This window comes from Chrysoperla carnea, chromosome 4, assembly GCF_905475395.1.
Source record: "Chrysoperla carnea chromosome 4, inChrCarn1.1, whole genome shotgun sequence".
Taxonomy (NCBI): domain Eukaryota; kingdom Metazoa; phylum Arthropoda; class Insecta; order Neuroptera; family Chrysopidae; genus Chrysoperla; species Chrysoperla carnea.
Genome location: NC_058340.1, coordinates 55,871,298 through 55,899,234, shown reverse-complemented (window position 1 = coordinate 55,899,234; position 27,937 = coordinate 55,871,298). Strand labels below are relative to the sequence as shown.

The 27,937-nt window shown below is 28.4% G+C and overlaps 1 protein-coding gene across 4 annotated transcripts in view; it reads right to left on the bottom strand.

The window, feature by feature from the left end:
* Positions 1 to 11,030: 11,030 nt before the first annotated feature.
* Positions 11,031 to 27,937, bottom strand: part of LOC123297833 (LIM domain-binding protein 2) — a 203,126-nt gene continuing 186,219 nt past the window's right edge. Inside the window, exons 3-9 of one of the 4 annotated variants that reach the window (XM_044879636.1) lie at positions 15,893 to 15,986; positions 15,714 to 15,816; positions 14,869 to 15,041; positions 14,587 to 14,796; positions 14,301 to 14,433; positions 13,661 to 13,788; positions 11,032 to 12,573 (exon numbers count right to left, since the gene is read on the bottom strand). In XM_044879636.1, the coding sequence (XP_044735571.1) occupies positions 12,304 to 12,573; positions 13,661 to 13,788; positions 14,301 to 14,433; positions 14,587 to 14,796; positions 14,869 to 15,041; positions 15,714 to 15,816; positions 15,893 to 15,986 (1,111 nt within the window). In that variant the 3' untranslated portion in view covers positions 11,032 to 12,303. Of the gene's footprint in view, positions 12,574 to 13,660; positions 13,789 to 14,300; positions 14,434 to 14,586; positions 15,042 to 15,713; positions 15,817 to 15,892; positions 15,987 to 27,937 lie in introns of all 4 variants that reach the window. The other 3 variants (XM_044879637.1, XM_044879638.1, XM_044879635.1) reach the window with 3 other exon arrangements.

Genomic DNA, 27,937 nt, shown 5'->3' with positions numbered 1-27,937 from the left:
ATTTCAATTTGATTGAATGCAGGAGCCATTTTGGCTTAGTTGTGCTAAAATTTGAAACTCTTAATAGGAGAACATGTCATATAGTTAATGTCACTCATATTCTCCTATTACAAAAAATTAAATTTTGTAATTATAAAATTGTAGCTTGTTAGGGCTAAAATTTGAAATTTTGTAACAGGATAATATGGTTTATATTTTATCCCTCTTTTTTATAACATATTCGCCTATTACAAAATATTTAAAAAAATACTTATTTTGCTTGCTTTTTTGTTGTATGTGCATGCTAAAATTTATTACTGACTGTTAAATGAAATTTTGTAATAGGAGAACATGTTATTTCATAAAAAAAAATAATTATTGTAGTCCCAGTTTCCTACTTATGTCATAAATCACTCTTCTGTCAGGGGGTGGGAATTGAGTGGGTGGTGAAAATAACATAAAATATACCACGCTCTCTTACTTACTTGTCGCTTTTGGTTCTCATAACAATTATCTAAAAAAATGACATTATCTCGGCATAATAACTTATTTAATTAAAAATTAATCGGGACCATGCAAGGTACGAACCGAGGTACTTTGTAGGCGGAGGCGACTGAGCTAGCCACTACTCCACCTTTGACATAAATTATTTATCAATAATGTAATATACATACCTTTTACTCACCTTTTTTCTACTACAAAAAAATACTTCTATTTATATTTTAGCCACTTCATGTAGTTAAATTACCCATTATATACAGTGGACCAGCGATAATCCGACGCAAGGTGGTGTCGAATTATCGAATTTGTCGGACTATAGAGTACTGCCCCCAAACCCCTGTAGTCCGGAACTTTTTGAAAAAGAATACCTTATAATCCCACAAATTACATATCAAAGTGATAAGATTTCAATCATTTTCTAATTTCAGCCACGAACAGTTCATGATTAGTAAATCTGTATAGTAATTATCGTTCTTGTTATGTCGGATTACACATGTATAATAAATCAGTGAGTCAAAATTTGACACAAAACCTTTGTACATATTAACATGATTTCGTTTTCAGCAACTTACGAATTAAAATTTTTTGAATATTTGATCAAAGATGAAAAATATTGCAATTATCTTTTCCACAAAAAAAAAAAATACATAGGCACCAGATTCTAAAAATTCGATATTTGAGGTATGGGGAATGAATCAAACCTATTCGTCTGAGGAAAAAATAATCTAGAAGACTTTTATTCTATTTTTATATCGAAAATACCTCATATAGTAGAATGGAAAATTTCATCCCTTCATGTTATACACAAGAAGAGTATATCCATAAAATTGGCGGATGGTAATATTTATTTTCACGTGTCTTTTTGTATGGAATCTTGTTGGAAGTTATTCAGTGATTCTTCTTCTCAAACAAATATTACGCCGTGTATAAACTCTCAAGACATATTTGATTGTTTCTGTTGACTTTGATCCTTCATATCTCAAAATCCCGATTTTTTAGAACTTTGAGCTTGTGAATACTTTTGATCTAAATACTACAGACTATTAGAACTGTTTTTTGTTTCCAATTCAGATGTACATACTTCTAGAACTTACCTACTAGAATTTTGATAAAAAGATGATTTCAATCTAGAAATTCGAAAACCTACCAATATAATTTCTGATTACCTAATCATTAAAGGAAATTTTAGGTAAAATAAATTATTAAAATTGAATAAAAACTGAAATGTATATATATATATATTCTGTGAATGTTGTATTGTGACGTTGCAAGTAGTGGGATTAACGAACAACCCGTAATCCCCATACATCATTTTTATTACAATAATGAAAAAAAAGACATATTAAAATCAAACAGCCTGGACGCAAAAACAAAGAACTAAAAGAAAATAATTAAATTAAAAATAACATACACACACATCAATAAGAATAATTACTTTTTTTTTTACATTAAAAAACATTTGGAAATTAATTAATACGAGACAAAATATTTGACAATGAATCAATATTTCTCAATCAATTGATTGATTAATTTCTAAGAAATAAAATTATGAACGTAAATTTATTTTATTTAATTTTTATAAATTTTTTTTTTTTTGTACTTACATATACATGTTATTTTTATTATATACAATATTACATTTTTCTAATTAATTAATGCAGTTTTTTTTTTAAATTCACTATCAATTCCCAAATTTTATTTGGAAGTTGATGGGTCTTATTCTAAAGAAAAATTATGTTTCTTGTATCGATAATATTCTTTTTACATTTAGTTGTTAATTTTGGGAGTGCTATTTCAATCAAATATTTTTTAACATATTGGTAACAAATTAAAATCTTAAAATACGTTCGATACTTTGAACGATGGTCAAATATCTAGGTGATGATTTTAATTTAAAAAGTATCCATCGATAGCACAATAATATTATCACAACCATATTTTCATCTGCGGTAACATATTCATAGAAAAAATAATTCTGATTCGTTATCGTGATCGTTATTATTAGAATGATTTGGAAATTTAAGAAAAAATAATACAGTCCATAAAACACTGATTTAGCCTCAGGAGTGGGTAAAAACACAACCAGATCTTAATAAATTTATTTATTTTATATTTTGATTACTAGCTCTTTCTTTTATTATTTTGCCTAAAATCATCGTGATCTGTAAAACGTTTTGTACAGACCAACTGATTAAATGAGCCATTTGCTTAGAATTTAACAAAGTAGTTTTTAATGGCATCATATCTTCGTCTCGTCTCATACTTGAAATCTTTAGTGAATTTATTTGAGAAGATCTATCATATATTTATTTACAATCGCTTTCAAATGGAAAATTTTTAGGTATTTGCTCTTTTTCGTACGCTATTTTCATTAAACAATGGCCCTCATTAGTTGGTCGTATTTCTATCGGGAGAAGATAGGTCTATTAGTACACAAAAATAGTGTGGAATGAAATGATTGAACAAAGATTGTGGATCTTCAAATTTTATGTATTTTATGTGTTTAACAAAATTATCATACCGACTGCCGTATGCCAATTTGCTAAAAATATTAGAAAAGGTTTATCGTGAATTATTTTGATAAAAAATACGAAGTATAAAGCATTCAAGAAGAATCGAAAAAATTATTTTAAAATCAAGGACAGGAGTTCAACGAAAAAGGAGTAGTAGTCTAAAACAGATGAATTTGGCCATCTGAATTTTTGATTTCGAATCTAATATTTATTATCAAAGTAATTTAGAAGGAGAAAAATGATGGTGTAAATGTATTGCGTTAAATAGAACATCAAAATAAATATAAATGATTGAACGACAATTTGATAATTTCCGATTTTTTTGTCAGAGCAGATTTGTTACTTTTACATTGAATTCTGGGAATATTTGTTAATAATTACATTTGCTTCTTTTAATGAGAAATTAAATCAAATAGGAGTAATCCTTGCGCTAATCAGGTTTAAATATATTTCTGATCGATTAAAAACTGTTAATACAGAAATTTGAAATTACAAATTTAAAACTATTAATAAATTATTTATTTAATCAGCAATGATTGATTAAAATAAATGTACCATTGTTTACTGATTGATAATGGTAAAACAATTGAATCATTCAGTAAAACATATAAAATTACTGATTTATTATCAGTATCTATAGACTTATAAGTCTGTAATTATACTGAGGACGATATAAATAACATCGAATTATTTTTTCATTAAAGTAAAAATGAATAAAATCGATAAAGTCAAATTATTATAAAATAAATAAAAAATAAAGGATACATTGTCGAAAATATAATGCCTCTGAACAAAATAGTATTCTTTAAAAAAAAAAAAATAATAATACTTAAAAACTTTAAAAAAAAAAAAATAGATTTGCACCCCACTCTCTTATTACAAATAAATGTGCAATAAAACAAATGCTTGCAATTTTCATTCATTGTAAAATACATCACAATTTTAATAATAATAATAATATTAATTAATGACATTATTTCTTAATGGACATATTTTATGTAATATGCATTGTAAAATTATTTACTATACAAAAAATTAAATAAGATATTCATTATGTAAATATACTTATCATAATACATCTTTTAAAAAAAATAATAAATCTGGATCTGAAAGAGCATCTTTTATCAATTCCCAAATTATTCATCATGACAATCTTTAAAAGAAACAATTGATCCTCCCGGAAAAGGACGCACCAGCCAGAGCAAAAACAAAGCTATTATTTATACAATCATCATGTATAAGCGTTATATTTTCGTGAAGAAATTATTCTATGCTAAATGTTTATCCACCTGGGTCCACGGATAACCATTTCTCATTCAGTAACTTGGTGTCTTATCCCTTACTTGCGAATATCTTTCTATAAAGACTTCTCCGAATAATCAACAAAATAGGAAAACAATAAACATGGAAATCCTTTTTCTGTGAATACCAAGCATTGTACTATTTTTCTTAAAAATGATACCGAAAACAAAGTTATAGTGAATGAAGACTGAGGAGGGATTTAACTCAATGATAATTGATTTGTCCACAATTTAATGAAATTGGCGTGGAAGAGCTCTGGTTTCAACAAGATTGTGAAACGTCGAGAGCGCTATAATCACTTTATTGAAAAACATCTGTGAATTAGTCTCCAAGGTAATCTTATATATTATTTCTATAGCCTGTTTTTTCCCAGGTAAGCGATTCTTCCTTATTCCTTGATCAAATTCCATCATTTAACCCTCATTTTAAAGCTAATCGTGCTGGCTAATGGCGTAAAATAAAACTCACGAACTAAAAAAAAACCGCTTAAGAAAAAAAGGTCTAGACTCTCTTGACCTTTCAAATAAAATCCATTATCATGATTTTTAAGGGTGTTAATTCATTTGAAAGAGAGACGTACAATTTTGAAATACAATTATGAAATATTTACTATCATAAATCTCTTTTTATTTTTTCTTTGACTAATTTTTACTTTAACGATATTTCCATTGGTTTAGTAATTTATCAATGAAAATGAATACCCAATAAAATGAGTACAAAATAATAAGCATATTTACATAATCAATATTAACGATTCTTGGCTTAATTAAGCCATCTTGTTGTACACACTTGATATTGCATATACATTCGATAATTCGTTCATTTGTTGTTTTTTTTGTTTTAATATTTTGTGTATGTGTGTATGTGTGTGTTTTTCTGTGTTTGTGTACATATGTGTATGTGATGTTTTGATGATGATTTTTGATTTTTAAACTCACATTTTTTTTTTTAATAATACACTCACAAATTTCATTCATACTTAAAAAAAAAAGAAAATACTATTTTTGTTTTGTAAAAAAAAATTCTTAAAAATAATATCTTATTTCATTTGTCAAGAAGTCTCAGATATTTACAAAAAACAAATTCTTGAAAATATGTTGTGATGAAAATATTAATACTTTGAGAAAATAATTAATGCCATTTTAATACTGACGTTTAAATAAAATCATTACACACATTTAAGCCGTAAATTAATTGACTCCAGGTGTGGGCGAGAAAATTATTCAAATACGTATCCGTTGTCGATTAAATATGGTGAATGGACAAAGGTCGTGGGAAATTCCGGTGTTTTTTTTTATGCCTATACATATAATTATTAATGGACGAGGTAACTTTTTTGCAATTATTATTTTTTTAAATAATTTTAAGAAGTTGAAAACAATATGAAAAGTCGTGAAAAATAAATAAAATTCTTTAAAAAATACTGAATTAAATATTTACGAAATTATCTTAATAGCATTTCAAAACAAGCTTCTTTTATTCGTCTTTACATTTAGAATTGATTATAAAAGACACACTAAGCGCTACGAATCGAAATTTCAAGTAGTTATACCCATTAAAAATCAGAACATCAAAGAAGTGAATTTTTGCTGGAACATTTAATATATATATACAATTTTTTTTATATACTTCATGTCGTAGGGACATCGCTTAAATCTACTAGTCATAATTTCTTGATCAGACCGGGTAACGTCAGATCAAGCTCTGATATAGCATGAGAGCAAACGTTACATGCTTACCGATGATTAATAAAACACGAAAATAATTATATAATTATAGGTTGTTTTTATGTATTTAAATTATGTAGGTTAGAATCCATAGGATCCGTTGTGATACCGAAAAAGGGTTAGCCCATCCCCGGTCACTACTCCATGAACCATTTGGAGCTATTTAAGAACAGGGGCAGTGCTTCGACGTCGACGGACTTTAAATTATGTAAATGCTCTATTCTGAAATCAGATTGAAATGCCATCAAGATAAACCATTTCTAAATCGAATATTTTGATCAATATGGAAATACAAAATTATGAAAATTTCTCCAAAGGGGCAAAATAGATTATCAATAATTTTGATAATTTTTTCAGAGTTATTAAATATTTATCAAAATAAAAGTCTTAAATCGATTTAATAACCGTTTTTTTTTTGTTTCACCTTGCGTTGGTAAAAAGGACAAGATGTAACATTAAACAAAATTTGAGGTGGGTTAGAAAAAAAGAAAATAAATAATGACTTAAATTAATTACATGTATATTTGAAAATGCCCTATGTAAGTAAATAAAAATGAAAATTACAATAAGACTAAAATTATAAAAATCTTATAAAATATGTAATAAAAAATCGGTGTATGTGAAAAATTGATGTATGTATGATTGCATAATTAGAATAGTTAATAGATTAACAACATATTACATTATTGGATCCCAAAATAATTGAAAGACTTCTTGCTAAATGAATAAAAATATTTTAGTTGCATTTCATGAAAACGAGACAAGAACTACAAAAATTTTGCAATATTTATTAATTTTTTTATAATTGTTTGAAAAATTATCGAACAAAATTCAATAATACGTCTCATTTTTTGAATATGTATATTTTTTCATCATCAATATATTGAATTTAAATCAATTTGAATGTAAATTATTAGAAAAATTAACACAGTTTGATTTACATTAAAATAGACGTATTCAGGCCTCTTTGAAATTTTACTTACAATTTTTAGTTCCTTCAAAAAAGTAACGCAGGTGCACGTGAATTTTTCCTTTTTTCTTTAAAGACGATAGATATAAATTTTTATATGATCGCACAAATTGTATTGTTTCTACCTTTACTCAATGATTGATTAATTTTACTAACCTGCAAATCAAATTATATTTTAATAGAAATGTCATTTTAATGTTGTTAGTCTAAATAAAAAAACACTCGGCTGTTTTCGTTTATTATAGCACCACCATCAGGCCTGGATTTAGAAATTTCACACCCCTAGGTAGTTGATTTTCAGAAAGCAAAGTTATTGATAATGTCTCATCACAATCTGAAAGCATTCACTCGCCGCAGTAGGGAAAATGATCGAATAAAGATCAATTCCTACGAAAAAGCAAGTTTTCAGAGCTTTCGCCAAAATTTGCCGCCCTAAGCACGTGTCTTATCTTCCTGTATGGTAAATTCGCGCTTGATTATGATTCCATCACACGGATTGGTGATGTTGGTTACGTCATATCGTGATGACATCATTATGCCATTAATAGGCGATAGTAGTCGTAAATGTTCGAAATTTTCAAATTTAAATTTGATATAAAACCAAATGTGGTAAGAAATTCTAAAATTCGAAAGTATTGCAATTTATTGATGATGAAAATATCGAAAAATTTTATCCAAAAAAGTTTTATCAATATTGCCTGACAATAAAATAAGTAGGAACTCTTTTTTTCAATTATTATTAAACTTAAAACGTGTTTAAAACTTTAGAAATTTTTTTGTATAAAATTTTTTAGTGAATTTTTGATTTTATATTGTTTATAAAAAAAAGTGTTTTTTTACAAAATAAAAATTTTCTTATAAATCTTTTGCAACCACTTATTATTTCAGATTTTTTTTTTTTTTTTTTTTTAATAATTTAAACTTAAGAAATTTAAGTTTAAATTATTTGTAAAAATTGTAATTTTAAAAGTTTCTATTTTATTTAATATATATATATGAAATTTTTAAAAGATAAAAATGAATTTTTTTATAATAAATGCATTTGGTTTCATTCAAATACCATGCAAGAAATTGTTTAAACACATATTGTGACAAAATTATTTTAAAAATAAATGAAATATTCTTTTAAGCATGCGTAATGAGTCCCATAAAATTCACTATTTCAATATTCACTAAAATTTGGATTACCCATGTTATTGATTTACGAGAAGGAGTTACCTCAAACGCCCCTTTCCCCCGAGCCTGTCATTCCCATAGCAAAATGCTCCGAAATTTACCAAATCGAGAAATGGGTAAAGTCTTCCTTGATTACTGGGACTTTGCGCGGAGCACGCGATAGGCCAAACTGTGTGTGAATCTTGACAGGACACGTGTCGATTGAAACCTTAGGTCTATCAATCCTGGGAGAAATTCCGGCGGATAGGCTGTGGGCTTTCTGCGAGGCGTCCGGCCTTGACCGAATCCTATATCTTCATCTTCTTAAAATAGAATCTCATACCCGAACACGTCTCACCTTCGGGTGACAGGTTGTTCTTAAGGAGCGCACACAATAATTCTTAGTCTAACTCTGACTTTTTCAGGTTCATTTAAATATTTAAATATTATATTCGGTGTTGAAATGAAAAATCATGAAAATAAAAGATTTATGTTAATCCCTTTACATAGATGAAATTTTTCCGTATTTTTGAACATGCTTTACAAAAGAATTTATTTTATTTGAAACACAATTTTACGATTTGAGATGTTTTAAAGTTTTGATGAAAACAATAAAATATTGTCTTAAAAATTTCATAAAATATCAAATAAAATTATACTTAAAAAATAACACAATTTTTATTTATTATTTTACAGTCGAAATTGTTCTATTTTATATGTTTTACTGACAAAATAGACAATAGTCCTCTTAATAATAAAATTTTATATATATATATTAATACAATATGCAGAATGAAGTTCTCTAAAATAAGGTTTTTTTTATTTATTTATTTTTGTTCTGATCTTGTTTTCATTTTCTTAATAATATTATAGAGATAATAAATTTGATTTTCTTTAAATTTTTTTATAAACTATAATATTTGCAAGAAATGTTACATTATTCGTCGGGATCGATCAGAGGTACCTATGGTAATTAAAATAGTTCAAACATAGCATGAACCGTTTTTTTCTTCTTTAAATATAGTAGTTGTTTTTTTTTTGTTTTGCACTTTCATTACAAATTCAATTAAAATAAATTAATAAAAAAAAGGAAGTGTGATGTTATTTAAACACTTATTTTCACCATATTTAAAAAACAGTTTTTTATACACACAATTCAATAAAAATTTATCTCACAACCATTTTAAACATTTTAAACTACTGTTAGATTTGAAATAATTTGTATACTAAAATTCGAAAATATTATTATTAGTCAAATTTTTGTTTTTTTGTACATCCAGAAGCGTTTGATTAAAATAATAAAAATCGTGGATATAGTTTTGTTTTTTAAGAAACTAGAACTCTAAAAATTAACCACTATTTTCAATTTCAGAAGAAAATGGAAGTAAAATGTATAATTTAACGTCGAAAATGAACTTCGTATAAGATTCTCTATTCATTTGTTTTGGAAGAAAAAATTTATACTGTTTTTAAACAGCGGTGGCGAATCTTTATGTATCAACGTGTCATTTTTTCTAAAAAAATTCTTAATGAGAACATAAGACTTGCCGTCAAATAATTTTGACTTTATGATTCTTGGGATTCACACTTAATTCTTCTTTAATGACGTTTTCCAAGCAATAGCGAGCAAAAAAAGCTAAATATGTAAATTTAGTGGCGTCAGTGCTTTCGTAAAGACATAGCGGTGTTAATGTCAATTTTTTGTTGATTTGTTGCATTTTCGGCCAGTCTTACGATTCTTTCTAGATAGAGGAGTATCTTTGATACGGCGAATTATCATCCTTATTCTCGAAATCATTAAAAAGTGAGGGCGCGCATATTAACCAGCTTTTGCTTTGGTTCTGTTTTTTGAGAAACGGATTTCTGATTTGTTTCATAATGCTAATTGTAGTAAACGATGTAATATAATACTTCATAATGACCTTTGTGATCGGTGGCGTGCCTAAATATTGTGTATTTCATGCCATTTCTTCAAAATCTGTGATGAAAGTCTTAGCTCACTTTTCTACACTTTCTATCAAAGCCGCTGTTAGCTAGCAAAAAAACGGCGAAAGTAGTTTTTAGAACGATAGAAAACATAAAAATCTAAGGAAATTTAAAACATTTCTAGAATCGCTACTATGTACGCTACTCATATTTAACATTTTTCTAAAATTTCTAATGGAATTATTTTTATCTGAATCGATCTTTAACTTGAGATAGATTCACTTTTCGATTGGCACTTTGACAGACACGAAGAAGACGACCTCTTTATTATATTTCGAGACTAACTGTTGAACTGTTATGAATATTCAACAACAAATTTGACTAATTTCTTCTATTATATTTTCAAATTTTACTATTGATAAATAATTTTACCACAATGAAAATAGTTGTTAATTTAAAAAATATGATTTTGTAATGTGATGTGCCATATAAAAGAAAATGCAATGATTAAAAGAAAATTGTTTACAGTTGTCATTAAAGTTGTGATGCTGGTCCCTACTTATTTTTAACACACACTGTACAGAGTAATTATGGATATTTTGTGCTATAAATGTTTGAATGTGCTTGAATTTTTTTGTTTAATAAATACATAGAATTTCTTAAATTAACGACATTTGTTTTGCGTTTAAAAAACTGTTCCAAAGCAAATATTATTTTAACAAAATTAATTGAAATTTTTTAGTTTTATTAATTTTTATAAACCAAACATGCTTACCAAAAAATTTAAAAAAAGAGATTGTTTCAAATCAAGAAATTTTTACAATATAAATTTTTTTTAATCTAAATCAGTCTTAGAAATAAATTTAATTCCAATTTTGTTAAAATAATTTTGCTACATTTTAAAACAATATAATACACCGATATCTAACTGGAAAAAGGGTCATTATGATACCAAAGACATCAAATTGTTGGTGTTATTTCAAAAAACAGCTCCAGATTTTTTATTTACAAAATTTTTATTCAAGTTTACTTTGATAAATAATAATTTGAATGGTGTTTTCTGGTCGAAAATTAATTTGATCGCCATTTCTATACAATACTAAAACGAAATTGATACAAGGCGTATGGATTAGCCATTTAACCTCTTCTTTATAGCAAATTTCATTTATACGTCCGTTTCGGTTTAAGTACATTAAAAATTTGAATATTATGAAATTATTATTTCAATTTTTTACCATTTAAACAAATTCAAATTGAACGCCATTGTTATTCAAATACAAGAAGGAGCAAAATTAATGGACTTATTTAAAATTGGAACAGGTAATTTTATTTTAATTTTTGGGGAATCGTTAAATTTCTGTTGCTAGGCCTAGTACCGTTGAATATGAGACGGTATAAACAAATATACATGTTCGTTTTTGACGTCGGTTTCTTCTATGGTATTTGATTTGAAAAGAAATCAATCGAAACACCAATAAATAAAATTCATCCAGTCATTTGGATGGAATGAGGTCGTAAAGAATGAAACAAAACCCTCCACAGGTTTTTAAGTATGTGTCAAAGTTATTCCGATTTTCAATATGTGCGTCGCTTTTACACCATCTTGTATTTTAGAACGATGTGAATTTGTTAATACATCCGAATCTCCACCATTTTTGGTTATCCGAAAATTTAATTTCAAAGAAATTGATTAATCGTATGCAAAATATCAACTTCGTTTCATCATTGTTGTCTCTCGTAGAAAATTTGAATAAAAAATTATCGTACAAACGCTTCTTTTTCCGGTTAAACAACGATATATAAACTGATTCATTTGTTTCTTTAAAAATTGATAATTTTTATTGAATTTTGTGAATATTTTTTGTAGTATGTGATTAATTTTAATAAAAACACTGTTTGTTATTTAAGATCATTTACCCCTCTTACTTACACAAACAACATGTTTATCATAATTGTTTATTTGTTTTAAAATAACTTAATTTTTAATTAATTAATTAATATAGATACAAAACGAGGTGTCCACTCATTTTAAGTCATTAAATCACACAATGAGTTTTATGTCACCTCCAACACTAATATATATATATAACTGTATAGTTGACAAAATACTGACTTTTCGATTGACGACGGAGAGATTCAAATATAAACACCTTTTATTTTTTTTTGTTCGATTTTTTTTATTCTTTTATTAATATTTTTATTAAAATTTTATTTATTAAGTTCACAATCATCACTGGCTCACTGCGGGTGACTTTTTCTCAGAGTCTTGACTCGAAGGTGTGTTACCTTGAGGTGGTCCCCCGCCTGGCCCTCTATCACTGACTGGACCACCCCATGAATTTGGTCCGGTCATTGGTGAATCCGCATGAAATCCATGATTATCATGCTCTAAGGAATTCGCTGCATCATATTGTGTATTTTCTAACCTTGTAATTAAACGTTCATCTTCGTCACCAAATTCACCGCCCATTAGTGATGGTTCTCCAACTACCATAACATCCTAGAGAAAAGACATATTTATTAATTTTTATTCTATATTCAATTTTAATCCTTCAACTTTCATGGCTGTATCTTATATATTTAAACGAGCAATTCTTGTATATATATATATATCAATGATCTTGGAAATGGCTCCAACGATTTTCATGAAAATGAGTATGTAGGGGTTTTTTGGGGCGATAAGTCGATCTAACAAGGTTTCATTTATCAGAAATGTCGTTTTATCCGTCTTTTCATGAAAAACAGAAACATACAATGTAAAATAGGACTGTTGCTGACAACTATTGGTGTACCAAGGGATTCAAATTGGTAGTTATGTGGAGTTTTAAACGGTTCTTACATACAATGTAAAATAGGACTGTTGCTGACATCTATTGGTGTACCAAGGGATTCAAATTGGTAGTTATGTGGAGTTTTAAACGGTTCTTATGAAATTTGTCTTTTTAAGTAAAAAACACCGAGCAAAGCTCGGTCATCCAGATATTATTATATTCATGGAGAAAATTTGTTTATTCTAATATTCAAATAATTTTTTACGACTAAATTTTTATTGATTGGCCAACATTTCAAATACAAGCATCGTTACCATTAAATGGCCGACACCACTCTGTGTTAGTTACAGCACTTTTCTACTTGACAAATAATAACTTTTCATATTTCAATAGAAGCGCACTATCGTTTATACATTTAAAAAGGTTTCCCTGAGAACAGTTTCTTGACATAATGGGGGATTGCATTAACCACCTCATTGAAAAACAAGTTTTATTCAATATCTCGGAAATAATAACTTAATTTATAACAATTGTTAAGGCCAATTTTTTTGGCTAAAATATCTATTTTAGAGAAGTTATAACTGTAGTCGAAACCAGGTGCCACGCAGAAGATCCATGGTTTCTGACCCAAACATAATAAACTTGACGTCTTGCAGGTTTCTGTAGGTGAAAATAACATGCATGGAGATGGCTCTACAAGTGGAATCATCAGAGATATCCATGTTATGAAAGTTTAAGTTTAAAGCGAGCATAGTCGAATAGCCAAACACAGGTTATTCACAGTTTTACAACAATAATTATAATAAATCTTACTACCTGTGAAGCTAACGAAAAATTGGGTCCAGGTGATCTTTTCTTATTAGGAGCTGGTGGTGCATTGTTTGCAGCACCTCCTGAATTTGAGCCTTTCCTTTTTCGTCGTTTATTTGCTGGACGTTGTGATTCTATAAAGAAAATAATATTATTGATAATTATAAGCGAATGAATGTTTTAAAGATGAAACATAAGCTAAGAAATAAGCAAAACGATAGTTTTTACTGATTTCTGATGTTAGTAAAAAGAAAGATTAAAATTAGTTATAATTAATTTATATTTGCATTGCATTTAATAAAAACAAAGACTTTACAACAAGAAAAATTTAAATTTAAATATAGAAAGACTCGAACTTATGGGAAAAATATGAATGAAATTTTAACAAAATTCATCATTAAAGTTGAAAATAAGCTAAAAATAATTACAACCACAAGTCTATAATTGCCTTGGCGCTCGCACTACGTTAAGCTCAAATTTTATTAAAAACAATGCAATATAATTATCACATGCAATTATATTTGGAAGAAATTTTGGCTATAAAAGATGAAAAAGATTGGTGAATATGGTGTAAAAAATTGTTTGATTGGAAATAAATAGGAAAATGTGAAAAGGAAGGGTTGTATAGAGTGCAAGGCAGTGGTACCTCTCTTACCCGGCGGGGCCACCATTCTCTGCCATTTTTGGAATAATGTTGTTTTTAAACAATCCCGTGGACTTAAAGCATACGCTTTATGCCTAGACATCAACTCTTGCATCGGTTCTAATATTACACATAACTGAAAAAGAATAAATTATTTATCAGTAAAAAAGACATACTTTTCGATTATATTTATCAAGACAAATTATCAAAAATCTTACTAGGATGATATAAAATTCTGTGTGTTCGATATCCGCAGATATTTTGATCAATTAATTTCTAAAATACTTACTCTGAGGTAGTTAAGGGTAGAATTCGTGATGCCTTGTCGTGTTATATTTTTGGACAATTGTTCAATCATTCCTGGATCTTGTTGCGAGTGCATACCCACAACGGATCGTGGTATTAATTCTCTATGAGTACGAACAGCAAAATGCCATGATTTTATTCGCATTAAATCATCGAAAGTAAATTCTAATATTAATCTACCCTCGGTGCACACCTGAAACATTCGAAAACACAAATTAATTATGATCAATAAACTTTCTTGGATAATGATTTGTTGAAGGCATACCTTGGTGAACATAGGTTTCCCGTGATGCGTGACCATAGTACATTGATCACAGTCTAGAGTTATGCTTGTATTGTGGAATGACTCTTTAGGATGCTTCATATTGTAATATAATTCCGTTACACCACCTTCGAAGATACTTCGGAAATATCGGGGTATTAACGTCCTTCCTATTGCTATAAACAAATTGATTATTTAGTATTACATTTTTTTTCAGAACAATAAAACAAAAACAGACAAAAATTAATCTTAATCAATTGTATATCCAAAAATAAATGAAGCTTTGCCCGATGCCAATAGTTTACTATTATAAAAGAAGATTTTATTTAATTTGGTACAAGCTAGAAAGAATAAATTTTTTCGAGAAAAATAATTCAAGCAAAACTTATTTTGTTAAGAACTTGAAGCTAATTATCGGAACCATTTTAAAAGTATACTCAGGTTCATAATTAGCAAGAAGAACTTTTTTCAAAACGCTTTTCTTGAATGGAATAAATTTGGTAGAAATTATCTGCAAAATTTATTTCTAATTGTTTTCATTCGAACTCTGTAGTTCTTAAGAAAAAATTTGAGGCGTTTTTGCATTAAATTTCAAATATGTGCTATTTTTTTCTGAAATTCCATTTGCGCCTTTTTACTCCTAAAATCATTTTGGCATCACTGTAGAAAGTCTGGAATTTCTTTGCTATAATCTGAACCATTCAAACATTCATTTTGAAATTAACTTTATATCATAGTCATATCTAAATGTATAACTTCAGTCATATCTAAATGTATAACTTTTTGGTAAAAAATCTCTTTAAAATTAATTCTAATATATTTCGAAAATAATTATTTAAAAATCTTACTATATCTCTTAGGCCCATCTTCTAAACAAAATGTTAATGTTAAAGATGCATCATCTTCAAAAAACTCCGTAGCAAAGGCATCCCACCAGAGATTATCGCTCTCCTAGGACAAAACAAAAATCACTATAAACATCTGAAAAATAAAATGGATTGCATTGAAATGTATTACGAAAAATTACCTCTGTTCTTTGTTGCAGTCTTTTATTGAGCTCATATATTCGATAGTCAGGTTGTCCAAAATACGGCGTATGTCTCCTCGGTACAGGTAAGGACCTGAAACAAAAAATATATTTGCTTAAAATATTATTTTATTAATGATAAAATAGCGAAAAAGTAGTTTAAAAATTTTTTTAAAGGTTTAAAATTGTAAATGTGTTTTAATTTATATTTCGACTGCTAAATATTTTGTTAATTATTTTCATCTTAAACAACACATCATTTCTGAAAAAGCTGGTCGATAAAAATAAAATTAATTAAATTAAGAATATTGCTTAACTATTTTAATAAGTTCTGTCTATAGAAATAGTTTATAAATGCTGGCCACAGGAACTCTTTAAAGTAATGTGCCAAAATTTTTGAACTGGTTTTAACGCATACGGATCCTAAAATAATCTTGAGGAAAGTGTCAGTTTATACATAGGCTTTTTGTCGGATCATCGTAAGATGTTGTAATATATCGTTGGTGGAAATACTAAGGATTGCGTTGAGTTATCTAGAAGCGCTATCTTGGACATACAACGACTGTCTGGTAGCGTTGGGCTATGAGGTAGAGTTATGAAGAGCTAAACATGAAGGATGACAGACTGGCAGAGTCAGCAGCGGAAAATGGCAGAAATATTTCGCACTCACCACTACCACCAATCACATGACTGAAGGATAGTTAAAAGTTGTGACCGAATATTGATGGCAGTAGATTTAGCGACTCTTGATTCGAAAGAAGAGCCTAGTCTGCATATTCACAGGGGTAGTTACAGGAAAGTGTGTAGCTGAAATGAGCCTTAAAACAAGATCACAATAGTAATAATTTTCTAAATGGTTTCAAAGAACCAATGGAAATACTTTAAAAAGAAAGTTTCAGAGAATTAAACAATTTACTTTTAATGTAGAGGGACGCAATGGGTTAGAAACCTTCGAATAAATGTGTGTCATCACTGTTGACCGAGCCTTACAAACTAACCTAACCCACTAATTTTGAGCCGCATTCAGTGGCGGATTAATAATTAGGCAATTGTCTAAGAGCCCCAGTGCCGTCTGATTTTCACATCGCCTAAGGGTCCCAGATAATTGAATTGCCTTGGGCCCTGGTATGGGTTAAACCGGTCGCATTGTTGGTGGTGGAAGATTGTAAACATTTTTTAGAGACACCTTGTATAAAAGTAAATAAAGTAAGCAAAATATTAGTGAATGAATCATTTTGTATAAAAGATAAAACATACAATGTATCAAGCAAGCCAAGCAAGCACATAAATATTTACTCTTCTAAACCACACTTTTTGTAAAATAAAATAACAAATCATCAATAATAATCATAATTTAAAAAAAATTTAAAGTGGTTCTCAGATCTTCAATAATGATGGTAGGTAACAATCTCTTGCGACTATACATTATTATGTTATTTAGAATTCACAAACCTGTTGATCGCGACTCTTCTCAAGAGCTCAAGGTCATGCCAACGGTCACCAACCTTTTACAGTCCTGACTGACACCTTACAACGATATATGTATACATATATTATACTATATAATATAATAGGTACATGTATAATGTATGTATATAAATCCTAAAGTGCTCTCTTATGCGACCATTCGACGCTCATTCATATTATAATAATGTTTCCCCAGGCATGGATTTAGAAATTTGACGCTTCTAAGCTGTTTTAAAGATTGCCGTTCCCTTAACTTCTCTCCTTCAATGATAAAATCAGTAAAAAAGTACAATAATTGTTCCAATCAATGCACATTTCTGTGGACAAATTTTTTATTTGATTCTATAGTTAACAAAGCGAGTGCGTTTCACTGGACACAAGCATTCGGTATGCTAAATCAACATTAGGAAAAACTGCGTGGAGCTTGCTACTTCTTGAGCAAATCTGTTTACATACTTCTTTATGCAAACAGTGAAATGTGTGCCGTTGAAACTTGTCACATGTTTATAATTAACAATAACGTCAATATACTCCAATCATCTTAGGGTTTCACCTCGGAATAAGCGGATTTTTTGTACAAACCTTTATTTTGATAGTACAAATGTTGCCTCAAAAGTCACATATGGTCACGTCTGCGCGTCCTTAGATGTGTAAGATCAAAGATCGCGAAAATCAGTTGTAGAGAAATAAATACTCAACAAATTTTGCCTGAAATCTTTTTTAAATGCGTTGGACCGAGTTCGAAATAGATGGCGCAGAAAATGGAACCCTCAGCTATTCATTTAGAACAATAAATACCATAAGATGACACTGATTTGTTATAATTTACCTATTATAATTTATATATAACGATTATATACCATACTTTTCAACGGATATTTAATCTTGTTGTTTATAATAAAATTTGTCATGACTAATAAAATTTCCAAATTTTATACGCAAATTTAAGCATATACTGTTTATGATACCTTAATGTTTACTGATTAATCAAAATTTTTAAAACAAACTGTGATTAGTACAAGGCAATCAATTTTAGCAATAAATAAACGAATTAAAATCTAAATATTAAGATATAAATTTTTGAAAATATTTGGATATTTGATTGTCACATACATTGAGACCTTTAGCTTAATAAAGATGGTGCTTGATGCCAGGCTATAGTCAAATAATTTTAAGATTTATGACTGAATTTTTATAATTATTTTTAGTATGTAATAAATATAGAATATGTCGAAAGAAGTGCTAATTAGTAGTACTTTTTAATTTACGAACTATTATTTGACAATATAATTTTTAATACGCTTTTATTAGCTGAACCTGTATTATAACACATAAAAATAATCTTGCTCGGTTCTATTGACCACAATACACTATGTACAAGACTACATTTTCGGTGCATTTCAGCATTAACTACCGTTCTATGCATTTTTTTAAATTATTTTACTGTCATATCTCTTTGATTTTCACGGCCTAGATAAACGCATAAAAAATTTTTTAACTGTAAACGTCTTTTGAAACTTTAAACGAGTTTTTCTCGGAAGTTTTCAAAATCGGCGAACAAGATTTCTCCGAAACGGCTTAACCGGTTAGTTTCGAATTTTTACAAAATCTTCTTAGATATTTTTCCCAAGTATTAATCGAAGGAATAAGATTTCTGAAAATAATTTCGATATTTTAGACCACTTTTTAGACCACAAACGATATTTTAGACTGTTGCAAAAATCAAAATCATAATTTTGACTGTTGCTTCAATTAATACCTGTATTCATCTATCGACTAAAGAAATTTTCTAGACTTTTTCATTTTGAATAAACCAAACCAGAGATATGGTGCTCACCGGAGAATACCTTTTTTTGAAAGACCTTCTGCAGATCTCTTACAGGAGCAGTGCCAAATTAAATTTTTGAAATCGGACATAGGGATCTTAAAATTAAAGAATGTCCTATATGTATACGACTTTTATATTTATGGGTGTCCCGAAAAAAAAAATTAAAAAAAACCTATTTTTATTTTTTTATGCTCGTAACTGGATATAACCCCTTAAAATATGTCAGTTTTAGTCAACTGGTATATGTACATTTAAACGAATATCTTTTTTAATTGACGGTCAAAAAATTTTGTGTTTAGAAATTCTCAAGGATACTCTTATTCTTAAGATCTACTCAAAATTTTATTTCATTCTGTAAAAAATAGGGTTTACGGACATTATACCTTTAAATTGTGTTAGGTTTTAAAACTAATAGCTTGTTAAAATAAAGTATTCAAATATATTATAAGCTTGTACTTAAGAGTTTAAAAGTTGTTTAAAAACTATGTACAAGTGTTATTGTTCATTATGTAACTTTTTTATTCATTTACCTGAGTGACATCTACATAAAGCTTGCGTACACTAAACGTAAATATTATTATTATAGGTATATGCAAATGACATTCATATTTTAAAAGATCGTCAGATAATGATACATTTGAGTGCCTCATTTTGAACACAAAGTCCATTGGGACTAAAAAGTATTTCAGCAACAGCTGAAATTAGGAGAAATTTTGATGTGAATTGCGTGGATTACATATCAAAGAGTTCGTTTTCTATTTTTCATGAGCTTAATTTTTCTTGCTTTGATACTTTCGATAAGCATAACACTTTTAAAAAATAGGATTTTTCATTTAGAGGTGTTATTTAGTCAACATCATTTTGGGATGAACCTGATCTTTAATTTTCGGAAAATTATGATCACGGTCTCATTTTATTCGGAATTATGTTTAGAAACTTTTTGTACAAAAATGAATTGGCTGTGGTAAAAATTACTAAAATTATAAACAATTTAAGAGCAAAAAAGGGGGATTAATTTTTTGAAAATATCTCGGTAGCTAAGATATCCGAAGTTTGAAAAAAATCCTTAAAGAGCAGGAAATTTTCTTTAAAAAAAAGTCCCACAGCTTTTTTATTATTTCGAGAACTAGACCAGGTTTATTCCAAAATGGTGACTAGACTATATCCGATTTACGGATTTTGATTATTTACACTCAAAGAATAGAAACTGTAAAAATTCACTACAAATCAGGTGAACATTTTCGAGTGAGGCTTTAAACATCGCCAAACTATTTGTTGTGGGGGGCTACATCAGAGATAAAATAACAATCCTCCAAAATTTGAAGAGCTTAATGACAATAGAGATAGGTCAAATGCTCAAGATAACGCCACTGGTGTTTGGCACCGGTAAAGTCAAGTAATGCAGCAAAGGAGTAAAATAATAAGATTTTAGTAAGAAATGTGCTTTCGTACTAAAAGCGTCTAGAGTGCAGAAAATCAACATTTAGAAGTCCTTATTTAAACTTTTTTGTAGTTTGCAATCAAGTCTACTATTTTTCGGTTCTATCATCGAAATGGCAGAGCCTGCAAGATTCCAGATATTTTGAAAACTGATTTGGAAAGGTGCTCTAGACAATAAGTACGCATTTTGAGTAAATAAAGAAGCAAAAAAAAAAGGGGTACCTTAAAATCTACGATCATCTTACGGTCTACAACGTTGAATGCGGTGGTAGATTTATACACCTATACAAAGTACTTGCCCTAATGTGGATGTGTATATTGAAAATGAATATAAACGGAAGTAGCTTAGATAACAAAGTTTGATAAATAAAACAGTGCGGCGGCAGTTAATCAAGACTGCTGTTAGTCTCAGTGCGGTAGTTGTGTAGTAAATATTTAAATTTTATGTTGATAAACAGGCAAATTGATTGATTTATTACATAAATAATAATAACATATTATTATTATTTTTTTCTCGAAATTTATTCTATTTTCTGTTCGATCAATACAAACTATTTTGTATTTATTTCTAAGATTTTTCAGAAATTATTTATTATTCATGAGTTCTGTGTCAATAGTAATGTAGTAAAGTTGTCGACAAAAAGAGACTTAGTTAGCGTTAAATTGTCCAAATTTAATCAGTCAAAAATTGATTTTATCTGAAAAATGGAAAACTTGCGAAAAATATTTCCAAAATGGTTTGACGGAAAATAGTTTTTTATACTTTTGTTCTATTTCTAACGATTTACAAGATGGATCCTACGGACCCAAGACCCAATTGACCTATGCACGCTATAAAAATTTCAGCTTGATATCTTTTTTCGTTTTTGAGTTATCATGATTACAGACAGACAGACGACAAACAAACAGACAGGCAACCGGAAATGGACTAATTAGGTGATTTTATGAACAGCTATACACAAAATTTTGTTCATAGCATTATTATTTTTAAGCGTTACAAACTTGGGACTAAACTTAGTATACCTTGGTGTATTTCATATACATAACAAAACATTTTGTTTTAAAACATAATTAATTTTCTGTAGTATTTAATTTTCTTAAATGCTCTTTTATGTAGTTTAAGGTGGTCTTCACCAAATAATCATCGAAATTAAAGCTGCTTTCTTCCATATTAAAAATATTTTATATAAATTGGCTGAAGGAATGCAAATCGGAAACAGTATTAGATTTGTATCGTTCAAAAAAGATGTTTATTATAAATCAAAAATTATAAAAATGATAGTAAGTAATTTAAAAATAAAAGCAAAACTAATTGAATAAATTAGTTTTAAAGAATATTTAGCAATTTAAGTTCTCTTAGTAAATAAAATAACAATATTTTTGCAATTATATGGGCATTTATTGGAGCTGCTGATAAAAAATATAATCAAATCTGATCTTCTTATGAAAAGAAAATTTTTTTTCAATGTAGACCATTTTTACATTGAGTGGAATTTAGTGTTTTATCAACTTGGAAACAAGGTAAAAATTTATTTCTGATGTAAGTACAGAATTACCAACTACCACGTGTTTGTAAATGATAAAATACATAATAAATTTTATATAATTAAAATGTTGACTTAAGCAAAGTTATTTTATATTTTATGTAATCACAAAATAATCTAATAATTTAAGAATGTTGTACGAACATATTATAATATATAAAGAAGTTGGCCAATGACTTCTTCTAAGACGCGCTACACAAAAAAAAAGCTGTTACGTGAAGGTAAGCAACCAAGCACAATGAAGAGCGATTATTTACAAAGTGGTTCATAAATATGGAAATATATTTTATATATCAGAAATATATTAACCGAAACTTACCAAATTTTTGTGTTACTTTATTATTAACTTAAGAGAAGGAATATTTTCTGAGATGGCGTCTCAACGGTGACACTTGATGATATAATTCGAATTCAAAAGTTTTATTTCAATTGAAATTTGTCACGCAAAATTCGAATCATTCTTCCATGGTTACAACAAAGATGAGGCTTTTAGATACGGCTAGTTTTCGATTTCCTTCGGCGTAGCACCTATCGTTATCAATCAGCCAATGATGGTGAAATGTTTTTTTCGGCAGATTTTAAGGAGATATTAAATTTAAGAACTTAAAAGTTATCTTAAATCCCAAAATTTCAGAAATTTTGAATCTTTCAAACACGAGATAATTACGCCAACGTTCCCAATTTTGACCAGTTTACGTGAATAATGATTTTTAAGGAATAGATGAAAATATGTCCAATTTTGGTCGGGCGACACTTTTTAAACTTCAATTGCCATAAAAACCTCTTCAAAACTCTATTTGAAATACTTTTCGTGCTACGCGAGACAGCATCGGAAAAAATTCGTACTTTATTTTTTTTAAACGCTATTATATCGAAAACGATGAGTTTTATTCAAAATTGTCACGAGTCAAAAAATACTTAAAATTGTCCAAAATATTATATCTAATGGCTTTCAAATTAAATTTTTGACTTGAACCACAAAAGAATCTTTAGTTTCGTCGACAACGAGTTTTGGACCAAATTTTCGCATTTTTTTTCAATTGCTTATATCTCGAAAATAATGAAGTTAGATAAAAAAATGCTTAGAATTGTCTAAAATAAAAAATCCAATCGTTTTTTTAAATGTTATATAAAGAGAATATGGTGTACGAGAATAGGGAACTTCGGATCTAATGGAATTTCTGTTTCATGGGCGTAAATCGAAAATGCACAATTTCTTATAAATATGATTTTGTTGAGGACACTCAGACAAACATTTTCCATCGGCTCTCATAAAAATCAGCTGGCGTGGTTTTTTTCCCGAGTCAAATGCTTCGTTGCCTACATTATATTGTTATTGTAAATATTATGCGCGTAGTAATTATTTGAGAGCCATTCAGTAGAATGTAGTATATATTTATTTTAATAAAATTTCTGTTGTATGTATGATTTCATTATGATGTGTGATATTCGAGTACTCCACCTAGAGGCCAATGGTGGGTCTCAACCAATCAATCACCAATGTTATGACAGGATTTGGAATGAACTACTACCACAGTACTATAGTGTATACTGTATACTGTATAGTACTACTATTGTAACTAAACTCAACTTGTGTAAGTTAATCATTTTGTATTACTTAGAATTTCATCCATTCGTCTCTATTATTTATCATTTTACCTGTCATAAATTTATTTATGTGTGAATGCAATACAATGTAATGTAACTGAGAGTTATTTTATACCACGTGTACAAGTAAGAATGTATCATCATCTTGTATTATATTTATTTTATTGTTATTTTAATTTTATTTGTAGTCATACTTTCCCCGAAAATATTGACTTACTAGCTTTTATCCGCGGCTTTACCCGTGTATTTGTAATAAAATAACTGGCAAAGATAATTAAAAAGTAAATAAAATAATATGAACATTTTTTTTTATTTCTTCATATGTATACAACAGGCGTGGGCGAGTTATTTTAAGTCAAAGCCACCATTGTTATCAGTTTATTGCGTGCCATAAAGTTTAATTTGTGTCTCTTTATGCAAGTCCGCATTTCTCTTAGAGGAGAAAGCGAGACAGGTATACGACTCTTTTACCTATCTCAGTTTCTCTAATAGTAATGAGATAGGTAGAAAAAAAATGTCGTATCTCTGCCTTACTCGTATTATTGGTTGACACTGGTTAGGGTATCACTGTCTTACTAGTATGTTAGATACAGAAGTCTGAGGGGCTTCTCTAAGCCACGTTTGCCCATTGATGATATACAACTTGTGCAACTTGTTTATTTGTGCATTCCTCTTTAGAATAGCCCAAAATAGAATAATATTATATTATGCTTCTGAATACTTTATTATATGTTTTTCCTTCTGGTGAAAAGATATTAAGATTAAAGGTGATGTATAAAATGGAAAAGGCCATAAATTTTATCTTTCACCCTTTTTTTTTGAAATGGCAAAAAGATAATATAAGATAGTCAGTCATGGGGACTGTCGATGAAAGTACCATATTTCCAGCCATTTCCCAAGCTTGCCAAACAAAATATAATTTTTTTGGCGACTTTGCTTGCCTCCAAAGCTCTTTTTTATTCAGTTAGTTGGTTAGAAATCTATATGTAGGTTGAGTTAGTGTCAATGAAGTATCTTTTGACAGTACTAACTAACAACTTTCCAACCCCCCCAGTCTTCATTTTTATGCCGAAAACTAATAGATTATTGCTATTGAGTTAATTTTAAGAAGCGCCTGTTGATCTGTCAAACTCGCTTTCAGTCTCCAAGTCCTTTTATGTAAATATTTCATGTGAAAACGTAAAAAGACAAAAATGTCATTTCAACAGAAAACATAAAATAATAAGAAGCATCTGATGAGGGGGAAATATGACCTTAGTGATGTATCTCTGCTACTCCTAATTTTATTTATTATCTGTTAGATCAAACTTCAATATTTATTTTGTATTGGTTATTAATTCATACGCTTCTTTTAAATTTTAATACGTTTTTAAGATGTAAGGTAGAAAACGAATCAAATTATTTTTATTTAACTAGCATACAAATTTTATTAGCTCGCGATTACTTAGGGCCTCATAGATAATATTTCTTTAACACAAAGAAAGTTTTAATCGGCAAAACAATTATATCCTGTTTCAAATTTTGTAAAATCATTCCAATTTGCGGCTTGTTTTTTTCCATAATCCTTAACCCTTTTTAGCCTCCGAATTAAAAAAAAAAGGGGTGGTACAAGTTTGACCGCTAGATGTGTGTGTCTGTATGTCTGTAGCATCATAGCACCTAAACGAACGAACTGATTTTAATTTTTCCATCCTCGCAACATGGCCTGATCAATTCCACTTCAGCTGTTTAATTTTAACGGTGACATCTTTGGTCTTGGTTTTGTTTCTTGTATTTTCACAAGTGATTCTGTTAATTTTTTCATTTTTAGTATGCTATGCTCCATGTTGCGTTGGCAGACTTCTAATTTCCTGTAGTCAGCCCGGTTCAAGGATAGAGTTTGAGTACCGTAAGTTAGAATTGGCAAAATGCACGAGTCCATCACTTTGCCTTTCAGGCAGGGATAGATGTTGCTTTTAAATATTTTTTGAGCGACCAAAACCTTTTCCATGCGTTTGTGACCCTCTGTTGTCTCATGGTTTGTACGCTCGTTTGTTGGCCCAAATATTTAATAGACGACACCCGTTTGATTATTTCGTTATTAATAGTGATTTCAACTGTTTCATCAGTGTTTGAAATAATCCCCGTTTTGTTAACGTTTATAAACAAACCTGCCTTGGTACACTCAAGTTTTAATTGGTTCACCATGTTGCTACCAGGACTATATCGTCAGCGAAACGAAGATTAGACAAAAAGAGGCCGCCCATTTTAATATCAAGCAAAGCCAGACCAGTCAAGGAACTTTCCAGTGTTGTCATTCATAAAATCAATAAATATGTTTTTAATAAACATTAACGTTATAATCATTAATTAAATTATATTAATTATAATTATAATAATATATAAAATAATGAACCATAATATTAATAGAATGCTAATGAATGGTTATAGTTAGATACTAAATAGGTTCAACTACTTTATTTTGGTATTATAATAAAATACATAGATATTTTATTAAAATGATTATAATATTTAGTTGTTTAACATGATATTTTATTATTAAATATATTATGTAGTTACAAAGTGAAATAGGTATTTATTTATATTAATTGATAGGTATTTTAGTTAAAATAGTTAAGTACCTCACCTATACATACACATAGGTACAAGTTGTAATAGTAGTACATACTAGTAATATTACTATAGTAGTTAGAGTTATAGTTAATAGTATTAAAAGTAAAAGTAATTATAAATGACAGTTTATTGATTTAATTAGTCTAATAAATAATATTAAGTGGATGTGTTATAATTTAGATATTGTATTCATATTAATATTAGAATAGCATGCGACTTTTAATATTTGTGGTGAGCGTCATTTAAACATTTCAATACCAAACAAATACTCTTTTAAGCAGGGCCGGATTTAAATTTCTGCCGCCCTGGGGCACTGAAGAAAATGCCGCCGTATGACTGAAATTTTATTTTAATAGTTTTGATATCTTATTTAAAAAAAATTAGAATAACTAATTAATTGCAGAAAATTTATTATGTATTACATATTATTTATTACTGTTCTTTTAAATTTAAATTAATTAGTGTTATTGGATAACTCTCCAATTTTAGGAAAATTCATTGATCAATTAAAGTTTATGTTATCAAAAAGACAGATAATTTGAATATATTTTTAATTCTTCAAAAAAACTATATTTCTGGAATTTATCAATTCCAGAAAATAAAAATATCAAATTTTATTTTTGCAAACCTTTATGGAAATAAATTAATTAAACTATTTTAATAGTTTTCACTTAAATTTCCTATATTATAATATACAAAATTTTGATTTGATACATAATGCATAAATTATATTTCTTGAAAAATAAAATGTTTATTTAAAAGAATTAGTTAATTATATATTGTATTGAACATGTTTTCTCAATTTCCAAATTGTGCCGCCCTAGAAAATTTGCCGCCCTGGGCACTAGCCCCGACTGCCCCTAGTGTAAATCCACCACTGCTTTTAAGGAAGGTCCCTCGGCAATAATAGAAAAAATAAATTAGTAGATAAGGATCCGAATTTTTAGTATGTTATAGTTCACGAAATATATTATTGTATAAAACAAAAATTTGGGTATCTTACCGATCAATTAAGAGAGTTTTTATTAATTAAAAATACACTAAATAACATACCATCCTCATAACAGGTTATGTTATTTAGTGTATTTTTAATTAATAAAAACTCTCTTAATTGAACGGTAAGATACCCAAATTTTTGTTTTATACAATAATATATTTCGTTAACTATAACATACTAAAAATTCGGATCATTATCTACGAATTTATTTTTTTCTATTACTGGCGAGTCACCCTCTTTAAATACAAATTTTATTTAAGGTAGTACGAGCACCAAGACAATTTTAGATTTAGGGTTAAAATTATTTGTACCTTATTTTCAACTTTGATGATGAATTTTGTTATAACTTCATAAAATGTAGACGCAAAATAAGACTACAATTTTTCGATATCTGCCTTAGTTTTCGAAATATCGAGATCTAAATAATTAAATAAAATTTTTCGATATTTTGAAAATCAAACCCACAATTAAAATTGAAAAAATCTAATCAATCTGAATAAATTGAGCTTTGTAAGTATTAGGCTTGAAATAAAAAATCAAAGAAAAAT